The sequence below is a fragment of the Bombina bombina genome, chromosome 3 (genome assembly GCF_027579735.1).
Source record: "Bombina bombina isolate aBomBom1 chromosome 3, aBomBom1.pri, whole genome shotgun sequence".
NCBI classification, from domain to species: Eukaryota; Metazoa; Chordata; class Amphibia; order Anura; family Bombinatoridae; genus Bombina; species Bombina bombina.
In genome coordinates, this window is record NC_069501.1 from 232848643 (window position 1) to 232869648 (window position 21006).

General features: G+C 44.8%; 1 protein-coding gene across 1 annotated transcript in view; it reads left to right on the plus strand.

Moving 5' to 3' along the window:
* Positions 1-21006, plus strand: part of SPAG5 (sperm associated antigen 5) — a 424869-nt gene that overhangs the window by 335907 nt on the left and 67956 nt on the right. The window contains exon 22 of the mRNA XM_053705229.1: positions 20235-20378. Within this exon, the coding sequence (XP_053561204.1) occupies positions 20235-20378 (144 nt within the window). The remainder of the gene's footprint in view (positions 1-20234; positions 20379-21006) is intronic.

The following is a 21006-nucleotide window of genomic DNA, read 5'->3' on the forward strand; positions in this document are numbered from 1 at the left end:
ATTTAGGTGACCTGATTTGCGCCCTCCCTTCATCCGTGTCCTAAAGCTTTGGTATTGGTTCCCACAAGTAAGGATGACGCCGTGGACCGGACACACCTATGTTGGAGAAAACAGAATTTATGTTTACCTGATAAATTTCTTTCTCCAACGGTGTGTCCGGTCCACGGCCCGCCCTGGTTTTTTTAATCAGGTCTGATATTTTATTTTCTTTAACTACAGTCACCACGGTACCATATGGTTTCTCCTATGCAAATATTCCTCCTTAACGTCGGTCGAATGACTGGGGTAGGCGGAGCCTAGGAGGGATCATGTGACCAGCTTTGCTGGGCTCTTTGCCATTTCCTGTTGGGGAAGAGAATATCCCACAAGTAAGGATGACGCCGTGGACCGGACACACCGTTGGAGAAAGAAATTTATCAGGTAAACATAAATTCTGTTTTCCTTCATAGTTTTTCAAACATTCAGAAATAAAGTGTGCTCTTTTTATTATTTAAAGAGACAGTAACGGTTTTGTTTAAAAACGGTTTTATTGCATTAATAGCCTGCCAAAGTCTGTCTAACATGTCTATACCTTCAGATAGCATATGTTCTGTGTGTATGGAGGCCAAGGTGGTTCCCCCTTTAAATGTATGTTCAAATTGTGCCATGGCGTCCAAACAAAGTAAGGACAGTACTGTCACATTTAATAAGGTTGCCCAAGATGATTCTTCAAATGAAGGTAGTGGGGATAGTTCATCATCCTCTCCTTCTGTGTCAACACCAGTTTTGCCCGCGCAGGCGACACCTAGTACATCTAGCGCGCCAATGCTTTTTACTATGCAGCAATTAACTGCAGTAATGGATAATTCTATAGCAAATCTTTTATCCAAACTGCCAGCATTTCCCAGAAAGCGTGATTGCTCAGTTTTAAATACAGAGGATGAGCAAATGGGCGCGGACGATAATTTATCTGTTATACCCTCACACCAGTCTGAATTGGCAGTGAGGGAGGGTCTGTCTGAGGGAGAAATTTCTGATTCAGGAAAAGTTTCTCAGCAGGCAGAACCTGATATCGTGGCATTTAAATTTAAGTTAGAACATCTCCGCGCCCTGCTTAAGGAGGTGCTAACTACTCTTGATGATTGTGACTCTTTGGTGATTCCAGAGAAATTGTGCAAAATGGACAAATTCCTAGAGGTCCCTGTGCACGCTGATGCCTTTCCGATACCCAAGAGGGTGGCGGACATAGTGATCAAGGAGTGGGAGAAGCCAGGTATACCTTTTGTCCCACCTCCTATATTTAAGAAAATGTTCCCCATTGTCGACCCCAGAAGGGACGCATGGCAAACAGTCCCTAAGGTTGAGGGGGCAGTTTCTACGTTGGCCAAGCGCACAACTATTCCCATTGAGGACAGTTGTGCTTTCAAAGATCCTATGGATAAAAAATTGGAAGGATTGCTTAAAAAGATATTTGTTCAGCAAGGTTTCCTTCTCCAACCAATTTCGTGCATTATTCCTGTCACCACGGCGGCGTCTTTCTGGTTCGAGGAACTAGAAAATTCGCTCCATAAGGAGACTCCATATGAGGAAGTCATGGACAGAATTCACGCACTAAAGTTGGCTATTTCCTTTATTTTAGATGCCGCTTTTCAATTGGCTAAATTAGCGGCGAAAAATTCAGGTTTCTCCAACATAGGTGTGTCCGGTCCACGGCGTCATCCTTACTTGTGGGATATTCTCTTCCCCAACAGGAAATGGCAAAGAGCCCAGCAAAGCTGGTCACATGATCCCTCCTAGGCTCCGCCTACCCCAGTCATTCTCTTTGCCGTTGTACAGGCAACATCTCCACGGAGATGGCTTAGAGTTTTTTAGTGTTTAACTGTAGTTTTTATTATTCAATCAAGAGTTTGTTATTTTTAAATAGTGCTGGTATGTACTATTTACTCAGAAACAGAAAAGAGATGAAGATTTCTGTTTGTATGAGGAAAATGATTTTAGCACCGTAACTAAAATCCATGGCTGTTCCACACAGGACTGTTGAGAGCAATTAACTTCAGTTGGGGGAACAGTGTGCAGTCTCTTGCTGCTTGAGGTATGACACATTCTAACAAGACGATGTAATGCTGGAAGCTGTCATTTTTCCCTATGGGATCCGGTAAGCCATATTTTATTACGATGGTAAATAAGGGCTTCACAAGGGCTTATTAAGATTGTAGACTTTTTTGGGCTAAATCGATTCAGTTTTAAAACATATTTAGCCTTGAGGAATCATTTTATCTGGGTATATTGATATTATAATATCGGCAGGCACTGTATTAGACACCTTATTTCTCTGGGGTTTTCCCTAAGCATAAGCAGAGCCTCATTTTCGCGCCGGTGTGGCGCACTTGTTTTTGAGAGGCATGGCATGCAGTCGCATGTGAGAGGAGCTCTGATACTTAGAAAAGGCTTTCTGAAGGCTTCATTTGGTATCGTATTCCCCTTTGGGTTTGGTTGGGTCTCAGCAAAGCAGATACCAGGGACTGTAAAGGGGTTAAAGTGTTAAAACGGCTCCGGTTCCGTTATTTTAAGGGTTAAAGCTTCCAAATTTGGTGTGCAATACTTTTAAGGCTTTAAGACACTGTGGTGAAAATTTGGTGAATTTTGTACAATTCCTTCATGTTTTTTCGCAATTGCAGTAATAAAGTGTGTTCAGTTTAAAATTTAAAGTGACAGTAACGGTTTTATTTTAAAACGTTCTTTGTACTTTATTATCAAGTTTATGCCTGTTTAACATGTCTGAACTACCAGATAGACTGTGTTCTGAATGTGGGGAAGCCAGAATTCCTGTTCATTTAAATAAATGTGATTTATGTGATAATGACAATGATGCCCAAGATGATTCCTCAAGTGAGGGGAGTAAGCATGGTACTGCATCATTCCCTCCTTCGTCTACACGAGTCTTGCCCACTCAGGAGGCCCCTAGTACATCTAGCGCGCCAATACTCCTTACTATGCAACAATTAACGGCTGTAATGGATAATTCTGTCAAAAACATTTTAGCCAAAATGAACCCTTGTCAGCGTAAGCGTGGCTGCTCTGTTTTAGTTACTGGAGAGCATGACGACGCTGATATTAATATCTCTGAAGGACCCCTAACCCAATCTGAGGGGGCCAGGGAGGTTTTGTCTGAGGGAGAAATTACTGATTCAGGGAACATTTCTCAACAGGCTGAACCTGATGTAATTGCATTTAAATTTAAGTTGGAACATCTCTGCATTCTGCTTAAGGAGGTATTATCCACTCTGGATGATTGTGAAAAGTTGGTCATCCCAGAGAAACTATGTAAAATGGACAAGTTCCTAGAGGTGCCGGAGCTCCCAGAAGCTTTTCCTATACCCAAGCGGGTGGCGGACATTGTTAATAAAGAATGGGAAAGGCCCGGTATTCCCTTCGTCCCTCCCCCCATATTTAAAAAATTGTTTCCTATGGTCGACCCCAGAAAGGACTTATGGCAGACAGTCCCCAAGGTCGAGGGAGCGGTTTCTACTTTAGACAAACGCACCACTATACCCATAGAAGATAGTTGTGCTTTCAAAGATCCTATGGATAAAAAATTAGAAGGTTTGCTTAAAAAGATGTTTGTTCAGCAGGGTTACCTTCTACAACCAATTTCATGCATTGTCCCTGTCACTACAGCCGCATGTTTCTGGTTTGATGAGCTGATAAAGGCGCTCGATAGTGATTCTCCCCCTTATGAGGAGATTATGGACAGAATCAATGCTCTCAAATTGGCTAATTCTTTCACCCTAGACGCCACTTTGCAATTGGCTAGGTTAGCGGCTAAGAATTCGGGGTTTGCTATTGTGGCGCGCAGAGCGCTTTGGTTGAAATCTTGGTCGGCTGATGCGTCTTCCAAGAACAAGCTACTAAACATTCCTTTCAAGGGGAAAACGCTGTTTGGCCCTGACTTGAAAGAGATTATCTCGGATATCACTGGGGGTAAGGGCCACGCCCTTCCTCAGGATCGGCCTTTCAAGGCGAAAAATAGACCTAATTTTCGTCCCTTTCGTAAAAACGGACCAGCCCAAAGTGCTACGTCCTCTAAGCAAGAGGGTAATACTTCTCAAGCCAAGCCAGCTTGGAGACCAATGCAAGGCTGGAATAAGGGAAAGCAGGCCAAGAAGCCTGCCACTGCTACCAAGACAGCATGAAATATTGGCCCCCGATCCGGGACCGGATCTGGTGGGGGGCAGACTCTCTCTCTTCGCTCAGGCTTGGGCAAGAGATGTTCTGGATCCTTGGGCGCTAGAAATAGTCTCCCAGGGTTATCTTCTGGAATTCAAGGGACTTCCCCCAAGGGGGAGGTTCCACAGGTCTCAGTTGTCTTCAGACCACATAAAAAGACAGGCGTTCTTACATTGTGTAGAAGACCTGTTAAAAATGGGAGTGATTCATCCTGTTCCACTAAAAGAACAAGGGATGGGGTTCTACTCCAATCTGTTCATAGTTCCCAAAAAAGAGGGAACGTTCAGACCAATCTTAGATCTCAAGATCTTAAACAAGTTTCTCAAGGTTCCATCGTTCAAGATGGAAACCATTCGAACTATTCTTCCTTCCATCCAGGAAGGTCAATTCATGACCACGGTGGATTTAAAGGATGCGTATCTACATATTCCTATCCACAAGGAACATCATCGGTTCCTAAGGTTCGCATTCCTGGACAAACATTACCAGTTCGTGGCGCTTCCTTTCGGATTAGCCACTGCTCCAAGGATTTTTACAAAGGTACTAGGGTCCCTTCTAGCGGTGCTAAGACCAAGGGGCATTGCAGTAGTACCTTACCTGGACGACATTCTGATTCAAGCGTCGTCCCTTCCTCAAGCAAAGGCTCACACGGACATCGTCCTGGCCTTTCTCAGATCTCACGGCTGGAAAGTGAACGTGGAAAAGAGTTCTCTATCCCCGTCAACAAGGGTTTCCTTCTTGGGAACAATTATAGACTCCTTAGAAATGAGGATCTTTCTAACAGAGGCCAGAAAAACAAAACTTCTAGACTCTTGTCGGATTCTTCATTCCGTTCCTCTTCCTTCCATAGCTCAGTGCATGGAAGTGATCGGGTTGATGGTAGCGGCGATGGACATAGTTCCTTTTGCGCGCATTCATCTAAGACCATTACAACTGTGCATGCTCAGTCAGTGGAATGGGGACTATACAGACTTGTCTCCGAAGATACAAGTAAATCAGAGGACCAGAGACTCACTCCGTTGGTGGCTGTCCCTGGACAATCTGTCTCAAGGGATGACGTTCCGCAGACCAGAGTGGGTCATTGTCACGACCGACGCCAGTCTGATGGGCTGGGGCGCGGTCTGGGGATCCCTGAAAGCTCAGGGTCTTTGGTCTCGGGAAGAATCTCTTCTACCGATAAATATTCTGGAACTGAGAGCGATATTCAATGCTCTCAAGGCCTGGCCTCGGCTAGCGAGGACCAAGTTCATACGGTTTCAATCAGACAACATGACAACTGTTGCGTACATCAACCATCAGGGGGGAACAAGGAGTTCCCTAGCGATGGAAGAAGTGACCAAAATCATTCTATGGGCGGAGTCTCACTCCTGCCACCTGTCTGCTATCCACATCCCAGGAGTGGAAAATTGGGAAGCGGATTTTCTGAGTCGTCAGACATTGCATCCGGGGGAGTGGGAACTCCATCCGGAAATCTTTGCCCAAGTCACTCACCTGTGGGGCATTCCAGACATGGATCTGATGGCCTCTCGTCAGAACTTCAAAGTTCCTTGCTACGGGGCCAGATCCAGGGATCCCAAGGCGGCTCTAGTGGATGCACTAGTAGCACCTTGGACCTTCAAACTAGCTTATGTGTTCCCGCCATTTCCTCTCATCCCCAGGCTGGTAGCCAGGATCAATCAGGAGAGGGCGTCGGTGATCTTGATAGCTCCTGCGTGGCCACGCAGGACTTGGTATGCAGATCTGGTGAATATGTCATCGGCTCCACCTTGGAAACTACCTTTGAGACGAGACCTTCTTGTTCAGGGTCCGTTCGAACATCCGAATCTGGTTTCACTCCAGCTGACTGCTTGGAGATTGAACGCTTGATTTTATCGAAGCGAGGATTCTCAGATTCTGTTATCGATACTCTTGTTCAGGCCAGAAAGCCTGTAACTAGAAAGATTTACCACAAAATTTGGAAAAAATATATCTGTTGGTGTGAATCTAAAGGATTCCCTTGGGACAAGGTTAAGATTCCTAGGATTCTATCCTTCCTTCAAGAAGGATTGGAAAAAGGATTATCTGCAAGTTCCCTGAAGGGACAGATTTCTGCCTTGTCGGTATTACTTCACAAAAAGCTGGCAGCTGTGCCAGATGTTCAAGCCTTTGTTCAGGCTCTGGTTAGAATCAAGCCTGTTTACAAACCTTTGACTCCTCCTTGGAGTCTCAATTTAGTTCTTTCAGTTCTTCAGGGGGTTCCGTTTGAACCCTTACATTCCGTTGATATTAAGTTATTATCTTGGAAAGTGTTGTTTTTAGTTGCGATTTCTTCTGCTAGAAGAGTCTCAGAATTATCTGCTCTGCAGTGTTCTCCTCCTTATCTGGTGTTCCATGCAGATAAGGTGGTTTTACGTACTAAACCTGGTTTTCTTCCAAAAGTTGTTTCTAACAAAAACATTAACCAGGAGATTATCGTACCTTCTCTGTGTCCGAAACCAGTTTCAAAGAAGGAACGTTTGTTGCACAATTTGGATGTTGTTCGCGCTCTAAAATTCTATTTAGATGCTACAAAGGATTTTAGACAAACATCTTCCTTGTTTGTTGTTTATTCAGGTAAAAGGAGAGGTCAAAAAGCAACTTCTACCTCTCTCTCTTTTTGGATTAAAAGCATCATCAGATTGGCTTACGAGACTGCCGGACGGCAGCCTCCCGAAAGAATCACAGCTCATTCCACTAGGGCTGTGGCTTCCACATGGGCCTTCAAGAACGAGGCTTCTGTTGATCAGATATGTAGGGCAGCGACTTGGTCTTCACTGCACACTTTTACCAAATTTTACAAGTTTGATACTTTTGCTTCTTCTGAGGCTATTTTTGGGAGAAAGGTTTTGCAAGCCGTGGTGCCTTCCATTTAGGTGACCTGATTTGCTCCCTCCCTTCATCCGTGTCCTAAAGCTTTGGTATTGGTTCCCACAAGTAAGGATGACGCCGTGGACCGGACACACCTATGTTGGAGAAAACAGAATTTATGTTTACCTGATAAATTTCTTTCTCCAACGGTGTGTCCGGTCCACGGCCCGCCCTGGTTTTTTAATCAGGTCTGATAATTTATTTTCTTTAACTACAGTCACCACGGTACCATATGGTTTCTCCTATGCAAATATTCCTCCTTAACGTCGGTCGAATGACTGGGGTAGGCGGAGCCTAGGAGGGATCATGTGACCAGCTTTGCTGGGCTCTTTGCCATTTCCTGTTGGGGAAGAGAATATCCCACAAGTAAGGATGACGCCGTGGACCGGACACACCGTTGGAGAAAGAAATTTATCAGGTAAACATAAATTCTGTTTTTGCAATAGTGTCGCGCTTGGTCGGCGGATGTGTCGTCCAAGACAAAACTGCTTAATATTCCTTTCAAAGGTAAGACCCTTTTTGGGCCAGAATTGAAGGAGATTATTTCAGACATCACTGGGGGAAAGGGCCATGCCCTCCCACAGGATAGGCCTTTCAAGGCTAAGAACAAGTCTAATTTTCGTTCCTTTCGCAATTTCAGGAACGGACCGTCTCCTAACTCTGCAGCCTCTAGACAAGAGGGTAACGCTTCCCAGCCTAAACCAGCATGGAAACCAATGCAAGGCTGGAACAAGGGTAAACAGGCCAAGAAGCCTGCTGCTGCTACCAAGACAGCATGAAGGGGTAGCCCCCGATCCGGGACCGGATCTAGTAGGGGGCAGACTTTCTCTCTTTGCTCAGGCTTGGGCAAGAGATGTTCCAGATCCCTGGGCACTAGAAATAGTCTCTCAGGGGTATCTTCTAGAGTTCAAGGAACTTCCTCCAAGGGGAAGGTTCCACATGTCTCGCTTATCTTCAGACCAGATTAAGAGACAGGCATTCTTACATTGCGTAGGATACCTATTAAAGATGGGAGTGATACACCCAGTTCCAACAGCGGAACAAGGTCTGGGGTTTTACTCAAACCTGTTTGTAGTTCCCAAAAAAGAGGGAACTTTCAGGCCAATTCTGGATTTAAAAATTCTAAACAAATTCCTCAGAGTTCCATCATTCAAAATGGAAACCATTCGAACGATTTTACCAACAATCCAGGAGGGTCAATACACGACTACCGTGGACTTAAAGGATGCGTACCTACATATTCCTATCCACAAAGATCATCATCAGTTCCTAAGGTTTGCCTTTCTGGACAAACATTACCAGTTCGTGGCTCTTCCGTTCGGTTTAGCCACTGCTCCCAGAATTTTCACAAAGGTGCTAGGGTCCCTACTAGCGGTTCTAAGACCGAGGGGCATTGCGGTGGCACCTTACTTAGACGACATCCTAATCCAAGCGTCGTCCCTTTCCAGATCAAGGGCTCATACAGACATTGTATTAGCCTTTCTCAGGTATCACGGGTGGAAGGTGAACGTAGAAAAGAGTTCCCTGTCCCCGTCTACAAGGGTTCCCTTTCTGGGAATAATAATAGATTCTGTAGAAATGAAGATTTTTCTGACAGAGGTCAGAAAATTAAAACTTCTAAACGCTTGTCAAGTTCTTCAATCTATTCCTCAGCCTTCCATAGCTCAGTGCATGGAGGTAATAGGACTAATGGTTGCAGCAATGGACGTGGTTCCTTTTGCTCAAATTCATCTAAGACCATTGCAACTGTGCATGCTCAAACAGTGGAATGGGGATTATGCAGACTTGTCTCCCCAGATTCAAGTAGACCAGGTAACCAGAGACTCACTCCGCTGGTGGTTGACTCAGGATCACCTGTTTCAGGGAATGAGTTTCCGCAGACCAGAGTGGGCCATCGTCACGACCGACGCCAGTCTCTTAGGCTGGGGCGCGGTCTGGGACTCCCTGAAAGCTCAGGGTCTATGGTCTCGGGAAGAGTCCCTTCTCCCGATAAACATTTTGGAACTGAGAGCGATATTCAATGCGCTCCTGGCCTGGCCTCACCTAGCGAAGGCCAGATTCATAAGATTTCAGTCGGACAACATGACGACTGTAGCGTACATCAATCATCAGGGGGGAACAAAGAGTTCCTTGGCGATGACAGAGGTATCCAAGATCATCAAATGGGCGGAGGATCACTCCTGCCACCTATCTGCAATCCACATCCCAGGAGTAGACAACTGGGAGGCAAATTATTTGAGTCGTCAGACTTTCCATCCGGGGGAGTGGGAACTCCACCCGGAGGTCTTTGCCCAGTTAACTCAACTATGGGGCACTCCGGATATGGATCTGATGGCGTCTCGTCAGAACTTCAAAGTTCCTCGATACGGGTCCAGATCCAGGGATCCCAGGGCGACACTAGTGGATGCATTAGTGGCGCCTTGGTCGTTCAATCTAGCTTATGTTTTTCCACCGTTCCCTCTCCTTCCCAGGCTGGTAGCCAGGATCAAACAGGAGAAGGCCTCTGTGATTCTAATAGCTCCTGCGTGGCCACGCAGGACTTGGTATGCAGACCTGGTGAATATGTCATCGGCTCCACCATGGAAGCTACCTTTTGAGACAGGATCTTCTAGTACAAGGTCCATTCGAACATCCAAATCTAGTCTCTCTGCAACGGACTGCTTGGAAATTGAACGCTTGATTCTATCTAAGCGTGGGTTTTCAGATTCAGTTATAGATACTCTGGTTCAAGCCAGAAAGCCTGTGACTAGGAAGATTTACCATAAGATATGGCACAAATATATCCGTTGGTGCGAATCCAAGGGTTTTTCTTGGAGTAAAATCAAAATTCCTAGGTTCTTTCCTTTCTCAAAGAGGGTTTGGAGAAAGGTCTGTCAGCTAGTTCTCTAAAGCAGTGTTTTTCAACCAGTGTGCCATGGCACACTAGTGTGCCGTGAGAGATCCTCAGGTGTGCCGCGGCAGACTGAGAACAGTGTGACATATTTTTTAAATGTTGCTTGTTTTGATGTGACAGGCTCATCAGGCAGACAGGCAGGCATCATTTACAACCATGACATATTGACATTCATTCACAGACAATCATTATGATGTATAATATATGCTGTATTAGGCTACAATGTGTGATTTTTTTAAATTTTGGGATGGTGGTGTGCCGCAGGATTTTTTAATGTAAAAAAGTGTGCCACGGCAAAAAAAATGTTGAAAATCACTGCTCTAAAGGGACAGATATCTGCTCTGTCTGTCTTGTTGCACAAACGTCTGGCAGCCGTGCCAGATGTACAAGCGTTTGTACACGCGTTAGTCAGAATCAAGCCTGTTTACAGACCTATGACTCCTCCATGGAGTCTAAACTTAGTTCTTTCAGTTCTTCAAGGGGTTCCGTTTGAACCTTTGCATTCCATAGATATTAAGTTACTATCTTGGAAAGTTCTGTTTTTAGTTGCTATTTCTTCTGCTAGAAGAGTTTCTGAATTATCTGCTTTGCAGTGTACTTCTCCCTATCTGGTATTTCATGCAGATAAGGTAGTTTTACGTACCACACCTGGTTTTCTTCCAAAAGTAGTTTCCAACAGGAATATTAACCAGGAAATAGTTGTTCCTTCACTATGTCCAAATCCAGTTTCAAAGAAGGGAACGTTTGTTACACAATCTAGATGTGGTCCGTGCTTTAAAATTCTATTTAGAAGCAACAAACGATTTCAGACAAACATCATCTTTGTTTGTCGTTTATTCTGGTAAGAGGAGAGGGCAGGAAGCTACTGCTACCTCTCTTTCTTTTTGGCTGAAAAGCATCATCCGATTGGCTTATGAGACTGCCGGACGGCAGCCTCCTGAACGAATTACAGCTCACTCTACTAGAGCTGTGGCTTCCACATGGGCCTTCAAGAACGAGGCTTCTGTTGATCAGATATGTAAGGCAGCGACTTGGTCTTCTCTGCATACTTTTGCCAAATTTTACAAATTCGATACTTATGCTTCTTCGGAGGCTGTTTTTGGGAGAAAGGTTTTGCAAGCTGTGGTGCCTTCCGTTTAGGTAACCTGACTTGCTCCCTCCCTTCATCCGTGTCCTAAAGCTTTGGAATTGGTTCCCACAAGTAAGGATGAAGCCGTGGACCGGACACACCAATGTAGGAGAAAACAGAATTTATGTTTACCTGATAAATTTCTTTCTCCTACGGTGTGTCCGGTCCACGGCCCGCCCTGGTTTGAAAATTTTTATTCCATACACTACAGTCACCACGGCACCCTATAGTTTCTCCTTTTTCTCCTAACCGTCGGTCGAATGACTGGGGGGCGGAGCCAGAGGGGGGGGCTATATGGACAGCTCTTGCTGTGTGCTCTCTTTGCCATTTCCTGTAGGGGAAGAGAATATCCCACAAGTAAGGATGAAGCCGTGGACCGGACACACCGTAGGAGAAAGAAATTTATCAGGTAAACATAAATTCTGGTTTTGTTCCCCCCCCCCCCCCCTATTTTTAAGAAAATGTTCCCCATTAATGACCCCAGGCGGGACTCGTGGCAGACGGTCCCTAAGGTTGAGGGGGTGGTTTCTACTCTTGCTAAGCGCACAACCATACTAATTGAAGACAGTTGTGCTTTTAAGGATCCGATGGATAAAAAATTTGAAGGTTTACTTAAGAAAATTTTTGTTCAACAACCATTGTCCAACCTATTGCCTGCATTATTCCTGTAACTACTGCAGCGGCTTTCTGGTTTGAAGCGCTGGAGGAGTCGCTCCAGACGGAGACCTCATACAACAAAATTATGGATAGAATTAAGGCTCTAAAGCTGGCTAATTCTTTTATCACGGATGTTGCCTTGCAATTAGCTAAGTTAGCGGCAAAAAATTCAGGTTTCGCCATAATGGCGCGCAGAGCGCTTTGGCTCAAGTCCTGGTCGGCTGATGTGTCGTCCAAATCTAAATTGCTAAATATCCCTTTCAAGGGGAAGACCCTTTTCGGGCCAGAATTGAAAGAGATTATTTCAGAAATCACCTGGGGAAAGGGCCATGCTCTTCCTCAGGACAAGCCCTTTAAGGCTAGAAACAAAGCTAATTTTCGTTCCTTTCGTAACTTCAGGAGCGGTCCGGCTTCAGCCTCTACAGCTGCAAAGCAAGAGGGTAACGCTTCACAGCCCAAGGCAACCTGGAAGCCTTACCAGGGCTGGAACAAGGGTAAACAGGCCAAAAAGCCTGCAGCTGCTACCAAGACAGCATGAAGGGGTAGCCCCCGATCCGGGACCGGATCTGGTAGGGGGCAGACTCTCTCTCTTCGCTCAGGCTTGGGCAAGAGATGTTCACGATCCCTGGGCAGTAGAGATTGTTACCCAGGGATATCTTCTAGAATTCAAGGACTCCCCTCCAAAGGGAAGGTTTCACATTTCTCGTCTGTCTTCAGAGCAGACAAAGAAAGAGGCGTTCTTACGCTGTGTAGAAGATCTACTCAAGATGGGAGTGATATGTTCAGTTCCAATTGCAGAACAAGGAACGGGCTTTTACTCAAACCTGTTTGTGGTTCCCAAAAAAGAGGGAACTTTCAGGCCAATCCTGGATCTAAAAATTCTAAACAAATTCCTCAGAGTCCCATCATTCAAAATGGAGACCATTCGAACGATCTTACCAATGATCCAGGAAGGTCAATATATGACTACCGTGGATTTAAAGGATGCGTACCTACATATCCCTATCCACAAAGATCATCACCAGTTTCTCAGGTTCGCTTTTCTGGACAAGCATTACCAGTTCGTGGCTCTTCCCTTCGGTTTGGCCACTGCTCCCAGAATTTTCACAAAGGTGCTAGGTTCTCTTCTGGCGGTACTAAGACCGCGGGGCATAGCAGTAGCGCCATATCTAGGCTACATCCTAATTCAGGCGTCGTCTTTTCCCAGAGCCAAGGCTCACACGGAAATTGTACTGGCCTTTCTAAGGTCTCACGGGTGGAAGGTGAACATTGAAAAGAGTTCTCTGTCCCCGTTCACAAGGGTTCCCTTCCTGGGAACACTAATAGATTCGGTAGAAATGAAAATATTTCTGACGGAGGTCAGAAAGTTAAAGCTTTTAGCTACTTGCCGAGTACTTCATTCCACTCCTCAGCCATCTATACCTCAGTGCATGGAGGCAATCGGATTAATGGTAGCGGCAATGGACATAGTCCCTTTTGCTCGGATACATCTCAGACCACTACAACTGTGCATGCTCAAACAGTGGAATGGGGATTACGCAGATTTGGAAGGTGGCGACTTGGTCTTCGCTTAATACTTTTTCTAAATTCTACAAATTTGATACTTTTGCTTCCTCGGGGGCTTTTTTTGGGAGAAAGGTCTTGCAGGCAGTGGTGCCTTCCGTTTAAGTTCCTGCCTTGTCCCTCCCTTCATCCATGTCCTAAAGCTTTGGTATTGGTATCCCACAAGTAATGGATGAATGAACCCGTGGACTGGATACACCTTACAAGAGAAAACAAAATTTATGCTTACCTGATAAATTTTTTCTCTTGTGGTGTATCCAGTCCACGGCCCGCCCTGTCACTTTAGGGCAGGTGTTTTTTATTTATAAACTACAGTCACAACTGCACCCTATAGTTTCTCCTTTTTTCTTGCTTGTCTTCGGTCGAATGACTGGGGGTGGCAGTTAGGGGAAGTGCTATATAGACAGCTCTGCTGTGGGTGTCCTCTTGCAACTCTCCTGTTGGGAAGGAGAATATCCCACAAGTAATGGATGAACCCGTGGACTGGATACACCACAAGAGAAATACATTTATCAGGTAAGCATAAATTTTGTTTCTCCAACATAGGTGTGTCCGGTCCACGGCGTCATCCTTACTTGTGGGATATTCTCTTCCCCAACAGGAAATGGCAAAGTGCCCAGCAAAGCTGGTCACATGATCCCTCCTAGGCTCCGCCTACCCCAGTCATTCTCTTTGCCGTTGTACAGGCAACATCTCCACGGAGATGGCTTAGAGTTTTTTTAGTGTTTAACTGTAGTTTTTATTATTCAATCAAGAGTTTGTTATTTTAAAATAGTGCTGGTATGTACTATTTACTCAGAAACAGAAAAGAGATGAAGATTTCTGTTTGTATGAGGAAAATGATTTTAGCACCGTAACTAAAATCCATGGCTGTTCCACACAGGACTGTTGAGAGCAATTAACTTCAGTTGGGGGAACAGTGTGCAGTCTCTTGCTGCTTGAGGTATGACACATTCTAACAAGACGATGTAATGCTGGAAGCTGTCATTTTTCCCTATGGGATCCGGTAAGCCATGTTTATTACGATGGTAAATAAGGGCTTCACAAGGGCTTATTAAGATTGTAGACTTTTCTGGGCTAAATCGATTCAGTTTTAAAACATATTTAGCCTTGAGGAATCATTTTATCTGGGTATATTGATATTATAATAATCGGCAGGCACTGTATTAGACACCTTATTTCTCTGGGGCTTTCCCAAAGCATAAGCAGAGCCTCATTTTCGCGCCGGTGTGGCGCACTTGTTTTTGAGAGGCATGGCATGCAGTCGCATGTGAGAGGAGCTCTGATACTTAGAAAAGACTTTCTGAAGGCGTCATTTGGTATCGTATTCCCCTTTGGGTTTGGTTGGGTCTCAGCAAAGCAGATACCAGGGACTGTAAAGGGGTTAAAGTGTTAAAACGGCTCCGGTTCCGTTATTTTAAGGGTTAAAGCTTCCAAATTTGGTGTGAATTTTGTACAATTCCTTCATGTTTTTTCGCAATTGCAGTAATAAAGTGTGTTCAGTTTAAAATTTAAAGTGACAGTAACGGTTTTATTTTAAAACGTTTTTTGTACTTTGTTATCAAGTTTATGCCTGTTTAACATGTCTGAACTACCAGATAGACTGTGTTCTGAATGTGGGGAAGCCAGAATTCCTGTTCATTTAAATAAATGTGATTTATGTGATAATGACAATGATGCCCAAGATGATTCCTCAAGTGAGGGGAGTAAGCATGGTACTGCATCATTCCCTCCTTCGTCTACACGAGTCTTGCCCACTCAGGAGGCCCCTAGTACATCTAGCGCGCCAATACTCCTTACTATGCAACAATTAACGGCTGTAATGGATAATTCTGTCAAAAACATTTTAGCCAAAATGAACCCTTGTCAGCGTAAGCGTGGCTGCTCTGTTTTAGTTACTGAAGAGCATGACGACGCTGATATTAATATCTCTGAAGGGCCCCTAACCCAATCTGAGGGGGCCAGGGAGGTTTTGTCTGAGGGAGAAATTACTGATTCAGGGAACATTTCTCAACAGGCTGAACCTGATGTAATTGCATTTAAATTTAAGTTGGAACATCTCCGCATTCTGCTTAAGGAGGTATTATCCACTCTGGATGATTGTGAAAAGTTGGTCATCCCAGAGAAACTATGTAAAATGGACAAGTTCCTAGAGGTGCCGGAGCTCCCAGAAGCTTTTCCTATACCCAAGCGGGTGGCGGACATTGTTAATAAAGAATGGGAAAGGCCCGGTATTCCTTTCGTCCCTCCCCCCATATTTAAAAAATTGTTTCCTATGGTCGACCCCAGAAAGGACTTATGGCAGACAGTCCCCAAGGTCGAGGGAGCGGTTTCTACTTTAAACAAACGCACCACTATACCCATAGAGGATAGTTGTGCTTTCAAAGATCCTATGGATAAAAAATTAGAAGGTTTGCTTAAAAAGATGTTTGTTCAGCAGGGTTACCTTCTACAACCAATTTCATGCATTGTCCCTGTCACTACAGCCGCATGTTTCTGGTTTGATGAGCTGATAAAGGCGCTCGATAGTGATTCTCCTCCTTATGAGGAGATTATGGACAGAATCAATGCTCTCAAATTGGCTAATTCTTTCACCCTAGACGCCACTTTGCAATTGGCTAGGTTAGCGGCTAAGAATTCTGGGTTTGCTATTGTGGCGCGCAGAGCGCTTTGGTTGAAATCTTGGTCGGCTGATGCGTCTTCCAAGAACAAGCTACTAAACATTCCTTTCAAGGGGAAAACGCTGTTTGGCCCTGACTTGAAAGAGATTATCTCGGATATCACTGGGGGTAAGGGCCACGCCCTTCCTCAGGATCGGCCTTTCAAGGCGAAAAATAGACCTAATTTTCGTCCCTTTCGTAAAAACGGACCAGCCCAAAGTGCTACGTCCTCTAAGCAAGAGGGTAATACTTCTCAAGCCAAGCCAGCTTGGAGACCAATGCAAGGCTGGAACAAGGGAAAGCAGGCCAAGAAGCCTGCCACTGCTACCAGGACAGCATGAAATATTGGCCCCCGATCCGGGACCGGATCTGGTGGGGGGCAGACTCTCTCTCTTCGCTCAGGCTTGGGCAAGAGATGTTCTGGATCCTTGGGCGCTAGAAATAGTCTCCCAGGGTTATCTTCTGGAATTCAAGGGACTTCCCCCAAGGGGGAGGTTCCACAGGTCTCAGTTGTCTTCAGACCACATAAAAAGACAGGCGTTCTTACATTGTGTAGAAGACCTGTTAAAAATGGGAGTGATTCATCCTGTTCCACTAAGAGAACAAGGGATGGGGTTCTACTCCAATCTGTTCATAGTTCCCAAAAAAGAGGGAACGTTCAGACCAATCTTAGATCTCAAGATCTTAAACAAGTTTCTCAAGGTTCCATCTTTCAAGATGGAAACCATTCGAACTATTCTTCCTTCCATCCAGGAGGGTCAATTCATGACCACGGTGGATTTAAAGGATGCGTATCTACATATTCCTATCCACAAGGAACATCATCGGTTCCTAAGGTTCGCATTCCTGGACAAACATTACCAGTTCGTGGCGCTTCCTTTCGGATTAGCCACTGCTCCAAGGATTTTCACAAAGGTACTAGGGTCCCTTCTAGCGGTGCTAAGACCAAGGGGCATTGCTGTAGTACCTTACCTGGACGACATTCTGATTCAAGCGTCGTCCCTTCCTCAAGCAAAGGCTCACACGGACATTGTCCTGGCCTTTCTCAGATCTCACGGCTGGAAAGTGAACGTGGAAAAGAGTTCTCTATCCCCGTCAACAAGGGTTCCCTTCTTGGGAACAATTATAGACTCCTTAGAAATGAGGATCTTTCTAACAGAGGCCAGAAAAACAAAACTTCTAGACTCTTGTCGGATACTTCATTCCGTTCCTCTTCCTTCCATAGCTCAGTGCATGGAAGTGATCGGGTTGATGGTAGCGGCAATGGACATAGTTCCTTTTGCGCGCATTCATCTAAGACCATTACAACTGTGCATGCTCAGTCAGTGGAATGGGGACTATACAGACTTGTCTCCGAAGATACAAGTAAATCAGAGGACCAGAGACTCACTCCGTTGGTGGCTGTCCCTGGACAATCTGTCTCAAGGGATGACGTTCCGCAGACCAGAGTGGGTCATTGTCACGACCGACGCCAGTCTGATGGGCTGGGGCGCGGTCTGGGGATCCCTGAAAGCTCAGGGTCTTTGGTCTCGGGAAGAATCTCTTCTACCGATAAATATTCTGGAACTGAGAGCGATATTCAATGCTCTCAAGGCCTGGCCTCGGCTAGCGAGGACCAAGTTCATACGGTTTCAATCAGACAACATGACAACGGTTGCGTACATCAACCATCAGGGGGGAACAAGGAGTTCCCTAGCGATGGAAGAAGTGACCAAAATCATTCTATGGGCGGAGTCTCACTCCTGCCACCTGTCTGCTATCCACATCCCAGGAGTGGAAAATTGGGAAGCGGATTTTCTGAGTCGTCAGACATTGCATCCGGGGGAGTGGGAACTCCATCCGGAAATCTTTGCCCAAGTCACTCAGCTGTGGGGCATTCCAGACATGGATCTGATGGCCTCTCGTCAGAACTTCAAAGTTCCTTGCTACGGGTCCAGATCCAGGGATCCCAAGGCGGCTCTAGTGGATGCACTAGTAGCACCTTGGACCTTCAAACTAGCTTATGTGTTCCCGCCATTTCCTCTCATCCCCAGGCTGGTAGCCAGGATCAATCAGGAGAGGGCGTCGGTGATCTTGATAGCTCCTGCGTGGCCACGCAGGACTTGGTATGCAGATCTGGTGAATATGTCATCGGCTCCACCTTGGAAGCTACCTTTGAGACGAGACCTTCTTGTTCAGGGTCCGTTCGAACATCCGAATCTGGTTTCACTCCAGCTGACTGCTTGGAGATTGAACGCTTGATTTTATCGAAGCGAGGATTCTCAGATTCTGTTATCGATACTCTTGTTCAGGCCAGAAAGCCTGTAACTAGAAAGATTTACCACAAAATTTGGAAAAAATATATCTGTTGGTGTGAATCTAAAGGATTCCCTTGGGACAAGGTTAAGATTCCTAGGATTCTATCCTTCCTTCAAGAAGGATTGGAAAAAGGATTATCTGCAAGTTCCCTGAAGGGACAGATTTCTGCCTTGTCGGTATTACTTCACAAAAAGCTGGCAGCTGTGCCAGATGTTCAAGCCTTTGTTCAGGCTCTGGTTAGAATCAAGCCTGTTTACAAACCTTTGACTCCTCCTTGGAGTCTCAATTTAGTTCTTTCAGTTCTTCAGGGGGTTCCGTTTGAACCCTTACATTCCGTTGATATTAAGTTATTATCTTGGAAAGTTTTGTTTTTAGTTGCGATTTCTTCTGCTAGAAGAGTCTCAGAATTATCTGCTCTGCAGTGTTCTCCTCCTTATCTGGTGTTCCATGCAGATAAGGTGGTTTTACGTACTAAACCTGGTTTTCTTCCAAAAGTTGTTTCTAACAAAAACATTAACCAGGAGATTATCGTACCTTCTCTGTGTCCAAAACCAGTTTCAAAGAAGGAACGTTTGTTGCACAATTTGGATGTTGTTCGCGCTCTAAAATTCTATTTAGATGCTACAAAGGATTTTAGACAAACATCTTCCTTGTTTGTTGTTTATTCAGGTAAAAGGAGAGGTCAAAAAGCAACTTCTACCTCTCTCTCTTTTTGGATTAAAAGCATCATCAGATTGGCTTACGAGACTGCCGGACGGCAGCCTCCCGAAAGAATCACAGCTCATTCCACTAGGGCTGTGGCTTCCACATGGGCCTTCAAGAACGAGGCTTCTGTTGATCAGATATGTAGGGCAGCGACTTGGTCTTCACTGCACACTTTTACCAAATTTTACAAGTTTGATACTTTTGCTTCTTCTGAGGCTATTTTTGGGAGAAAGGTTTTGCAAGCCGTGGTGCCTTCCATTTAGGTGACCTGATTTGCTCCCTCCCTTCATCCGTGTCCTAAAGCTTTGGTATTGGTTCCCACAAGTAAGGATGACGCCGTGGACCGGACACACCTATGTTGGAGAAAACAGAATTTATGTTTACCTGATAAATTTCTTTCTCCAACGGTGTGTCCGGTCCACGGCCCGCCCTGGTTTTTTAATCAGGTCTGATAATTTATTTTCTTTAACTACAGTCACCACGGTACCATATGGTTTCTCCTATGCAAATATTCCTCCTTAACGTCGGTCGAATGACTGGGGTAGGCGGAGCCTAGGAGGGATCATGTGACCAGCTTTGCTGGGCTCTTTGCCATTTCCTGTTGGGGAAGAGAATATCCCACAAGTAAGGATGACGCCGTGGACCGGACACACCGTTGGAGAAAGAAATTTATCAGGTAAACATAAATTCTGTTTTTTATCCCTCCCTCTCTAGTGACTCTTGCGTGGAAGTTCCATATCTTATTGGTATTTGCTATCCCATACGTCACTAGCTCATGGACTCTTGCCAATTACATGAAAGAAAACATAATTTATGTAAGAACTTACCTGATAAATTCATTTCTTTCATATTGGCAAGAGTCCATGAGGCCCACCCTTTTCTTGTGGTGGTTATAATTTTTTTGTATAAAGCACAATTATTCCAATTCCTCGTTGATGCTTTCGCTCCTTTCTTATCACCCCACTTCTTGGCTATTCGTTAAACTGAATTGTGGGTGTGGTGAGGGGTGTATTTATAGGCATTTTGAGGTTTGGGAAACTTTGCCCCTCCTGGTAGGAATGTATATCCCATACGTCACTAGCTCATGGACTCTTGCTAATATGAAAGAAATTAGTTTATCAGGTAAGTTCTTACATAAATTATTTTATTTGCTGTTCGATAATGAATGAATGAATGATGCTCTATACCTTTTTTATTTATTTTTTCCTTTTATTTATGAAACATTTTTCTTTTAAAGGAAATGTTCCATGAGCACAACACGTTGAAACGTTCACTGCAGATGTATGAAAATGAAGCTAAAATTCTTAAAGATGAGTTGGCGAAAAATTACAAAGAGGCGGCCAGAGACTGGATTCAGGAGAAACTGATTCTACACCAAGATGTCTGTAATTTTTATGGAAAATATTATATAGGATTATAAAAAACATAAAATAAAAAAACTCTATTATAACAAGGTCTATTTTCTGACAATCTATAACTTTTTTTTTTCTTAAATGGAAAGAGTCCACAGCTGCATTAATTACTTTTGGGAAATAAGAACCTGGCCACCAGGAGGAGGCAAAGACACCCCAGCCAAAGGCTTAAATACTCCTCCCACTCCCCTCATCCCCCAGTCATTCTTTGCCTTTCGTTGGCCAAGAAGTGTCAGAATTTATTTTATCTCTTATGGGGGGTAGTACTCTTAGACATGGGACAGGAGTTTTGAGTAATCCTATCAGTCTCTCAGTGAGGGCTTGGATGAAAGTTAGAGTCCGGAGATGCAGGGAGAGTCTTTCTGTGAAACCATCCTGACTCATGTCAACAGCTCCTCAAGCAATCGGCGTTGTCGAACTTTGCTCCGCTGCCAGCTTTCTTCTCTCAAGTCCCTGGTGGAGGTGATGCTACTATCTGTCACACTTGAAGGGCCGTGTTCCTGTTCCACAGCGTTGATTCCGTTACGATCGTTTTACTTTCTTCGTGAATGTACTGTAATTCAGATGTTTTCCCGAGAGGCTACCACCTTGCTGGTC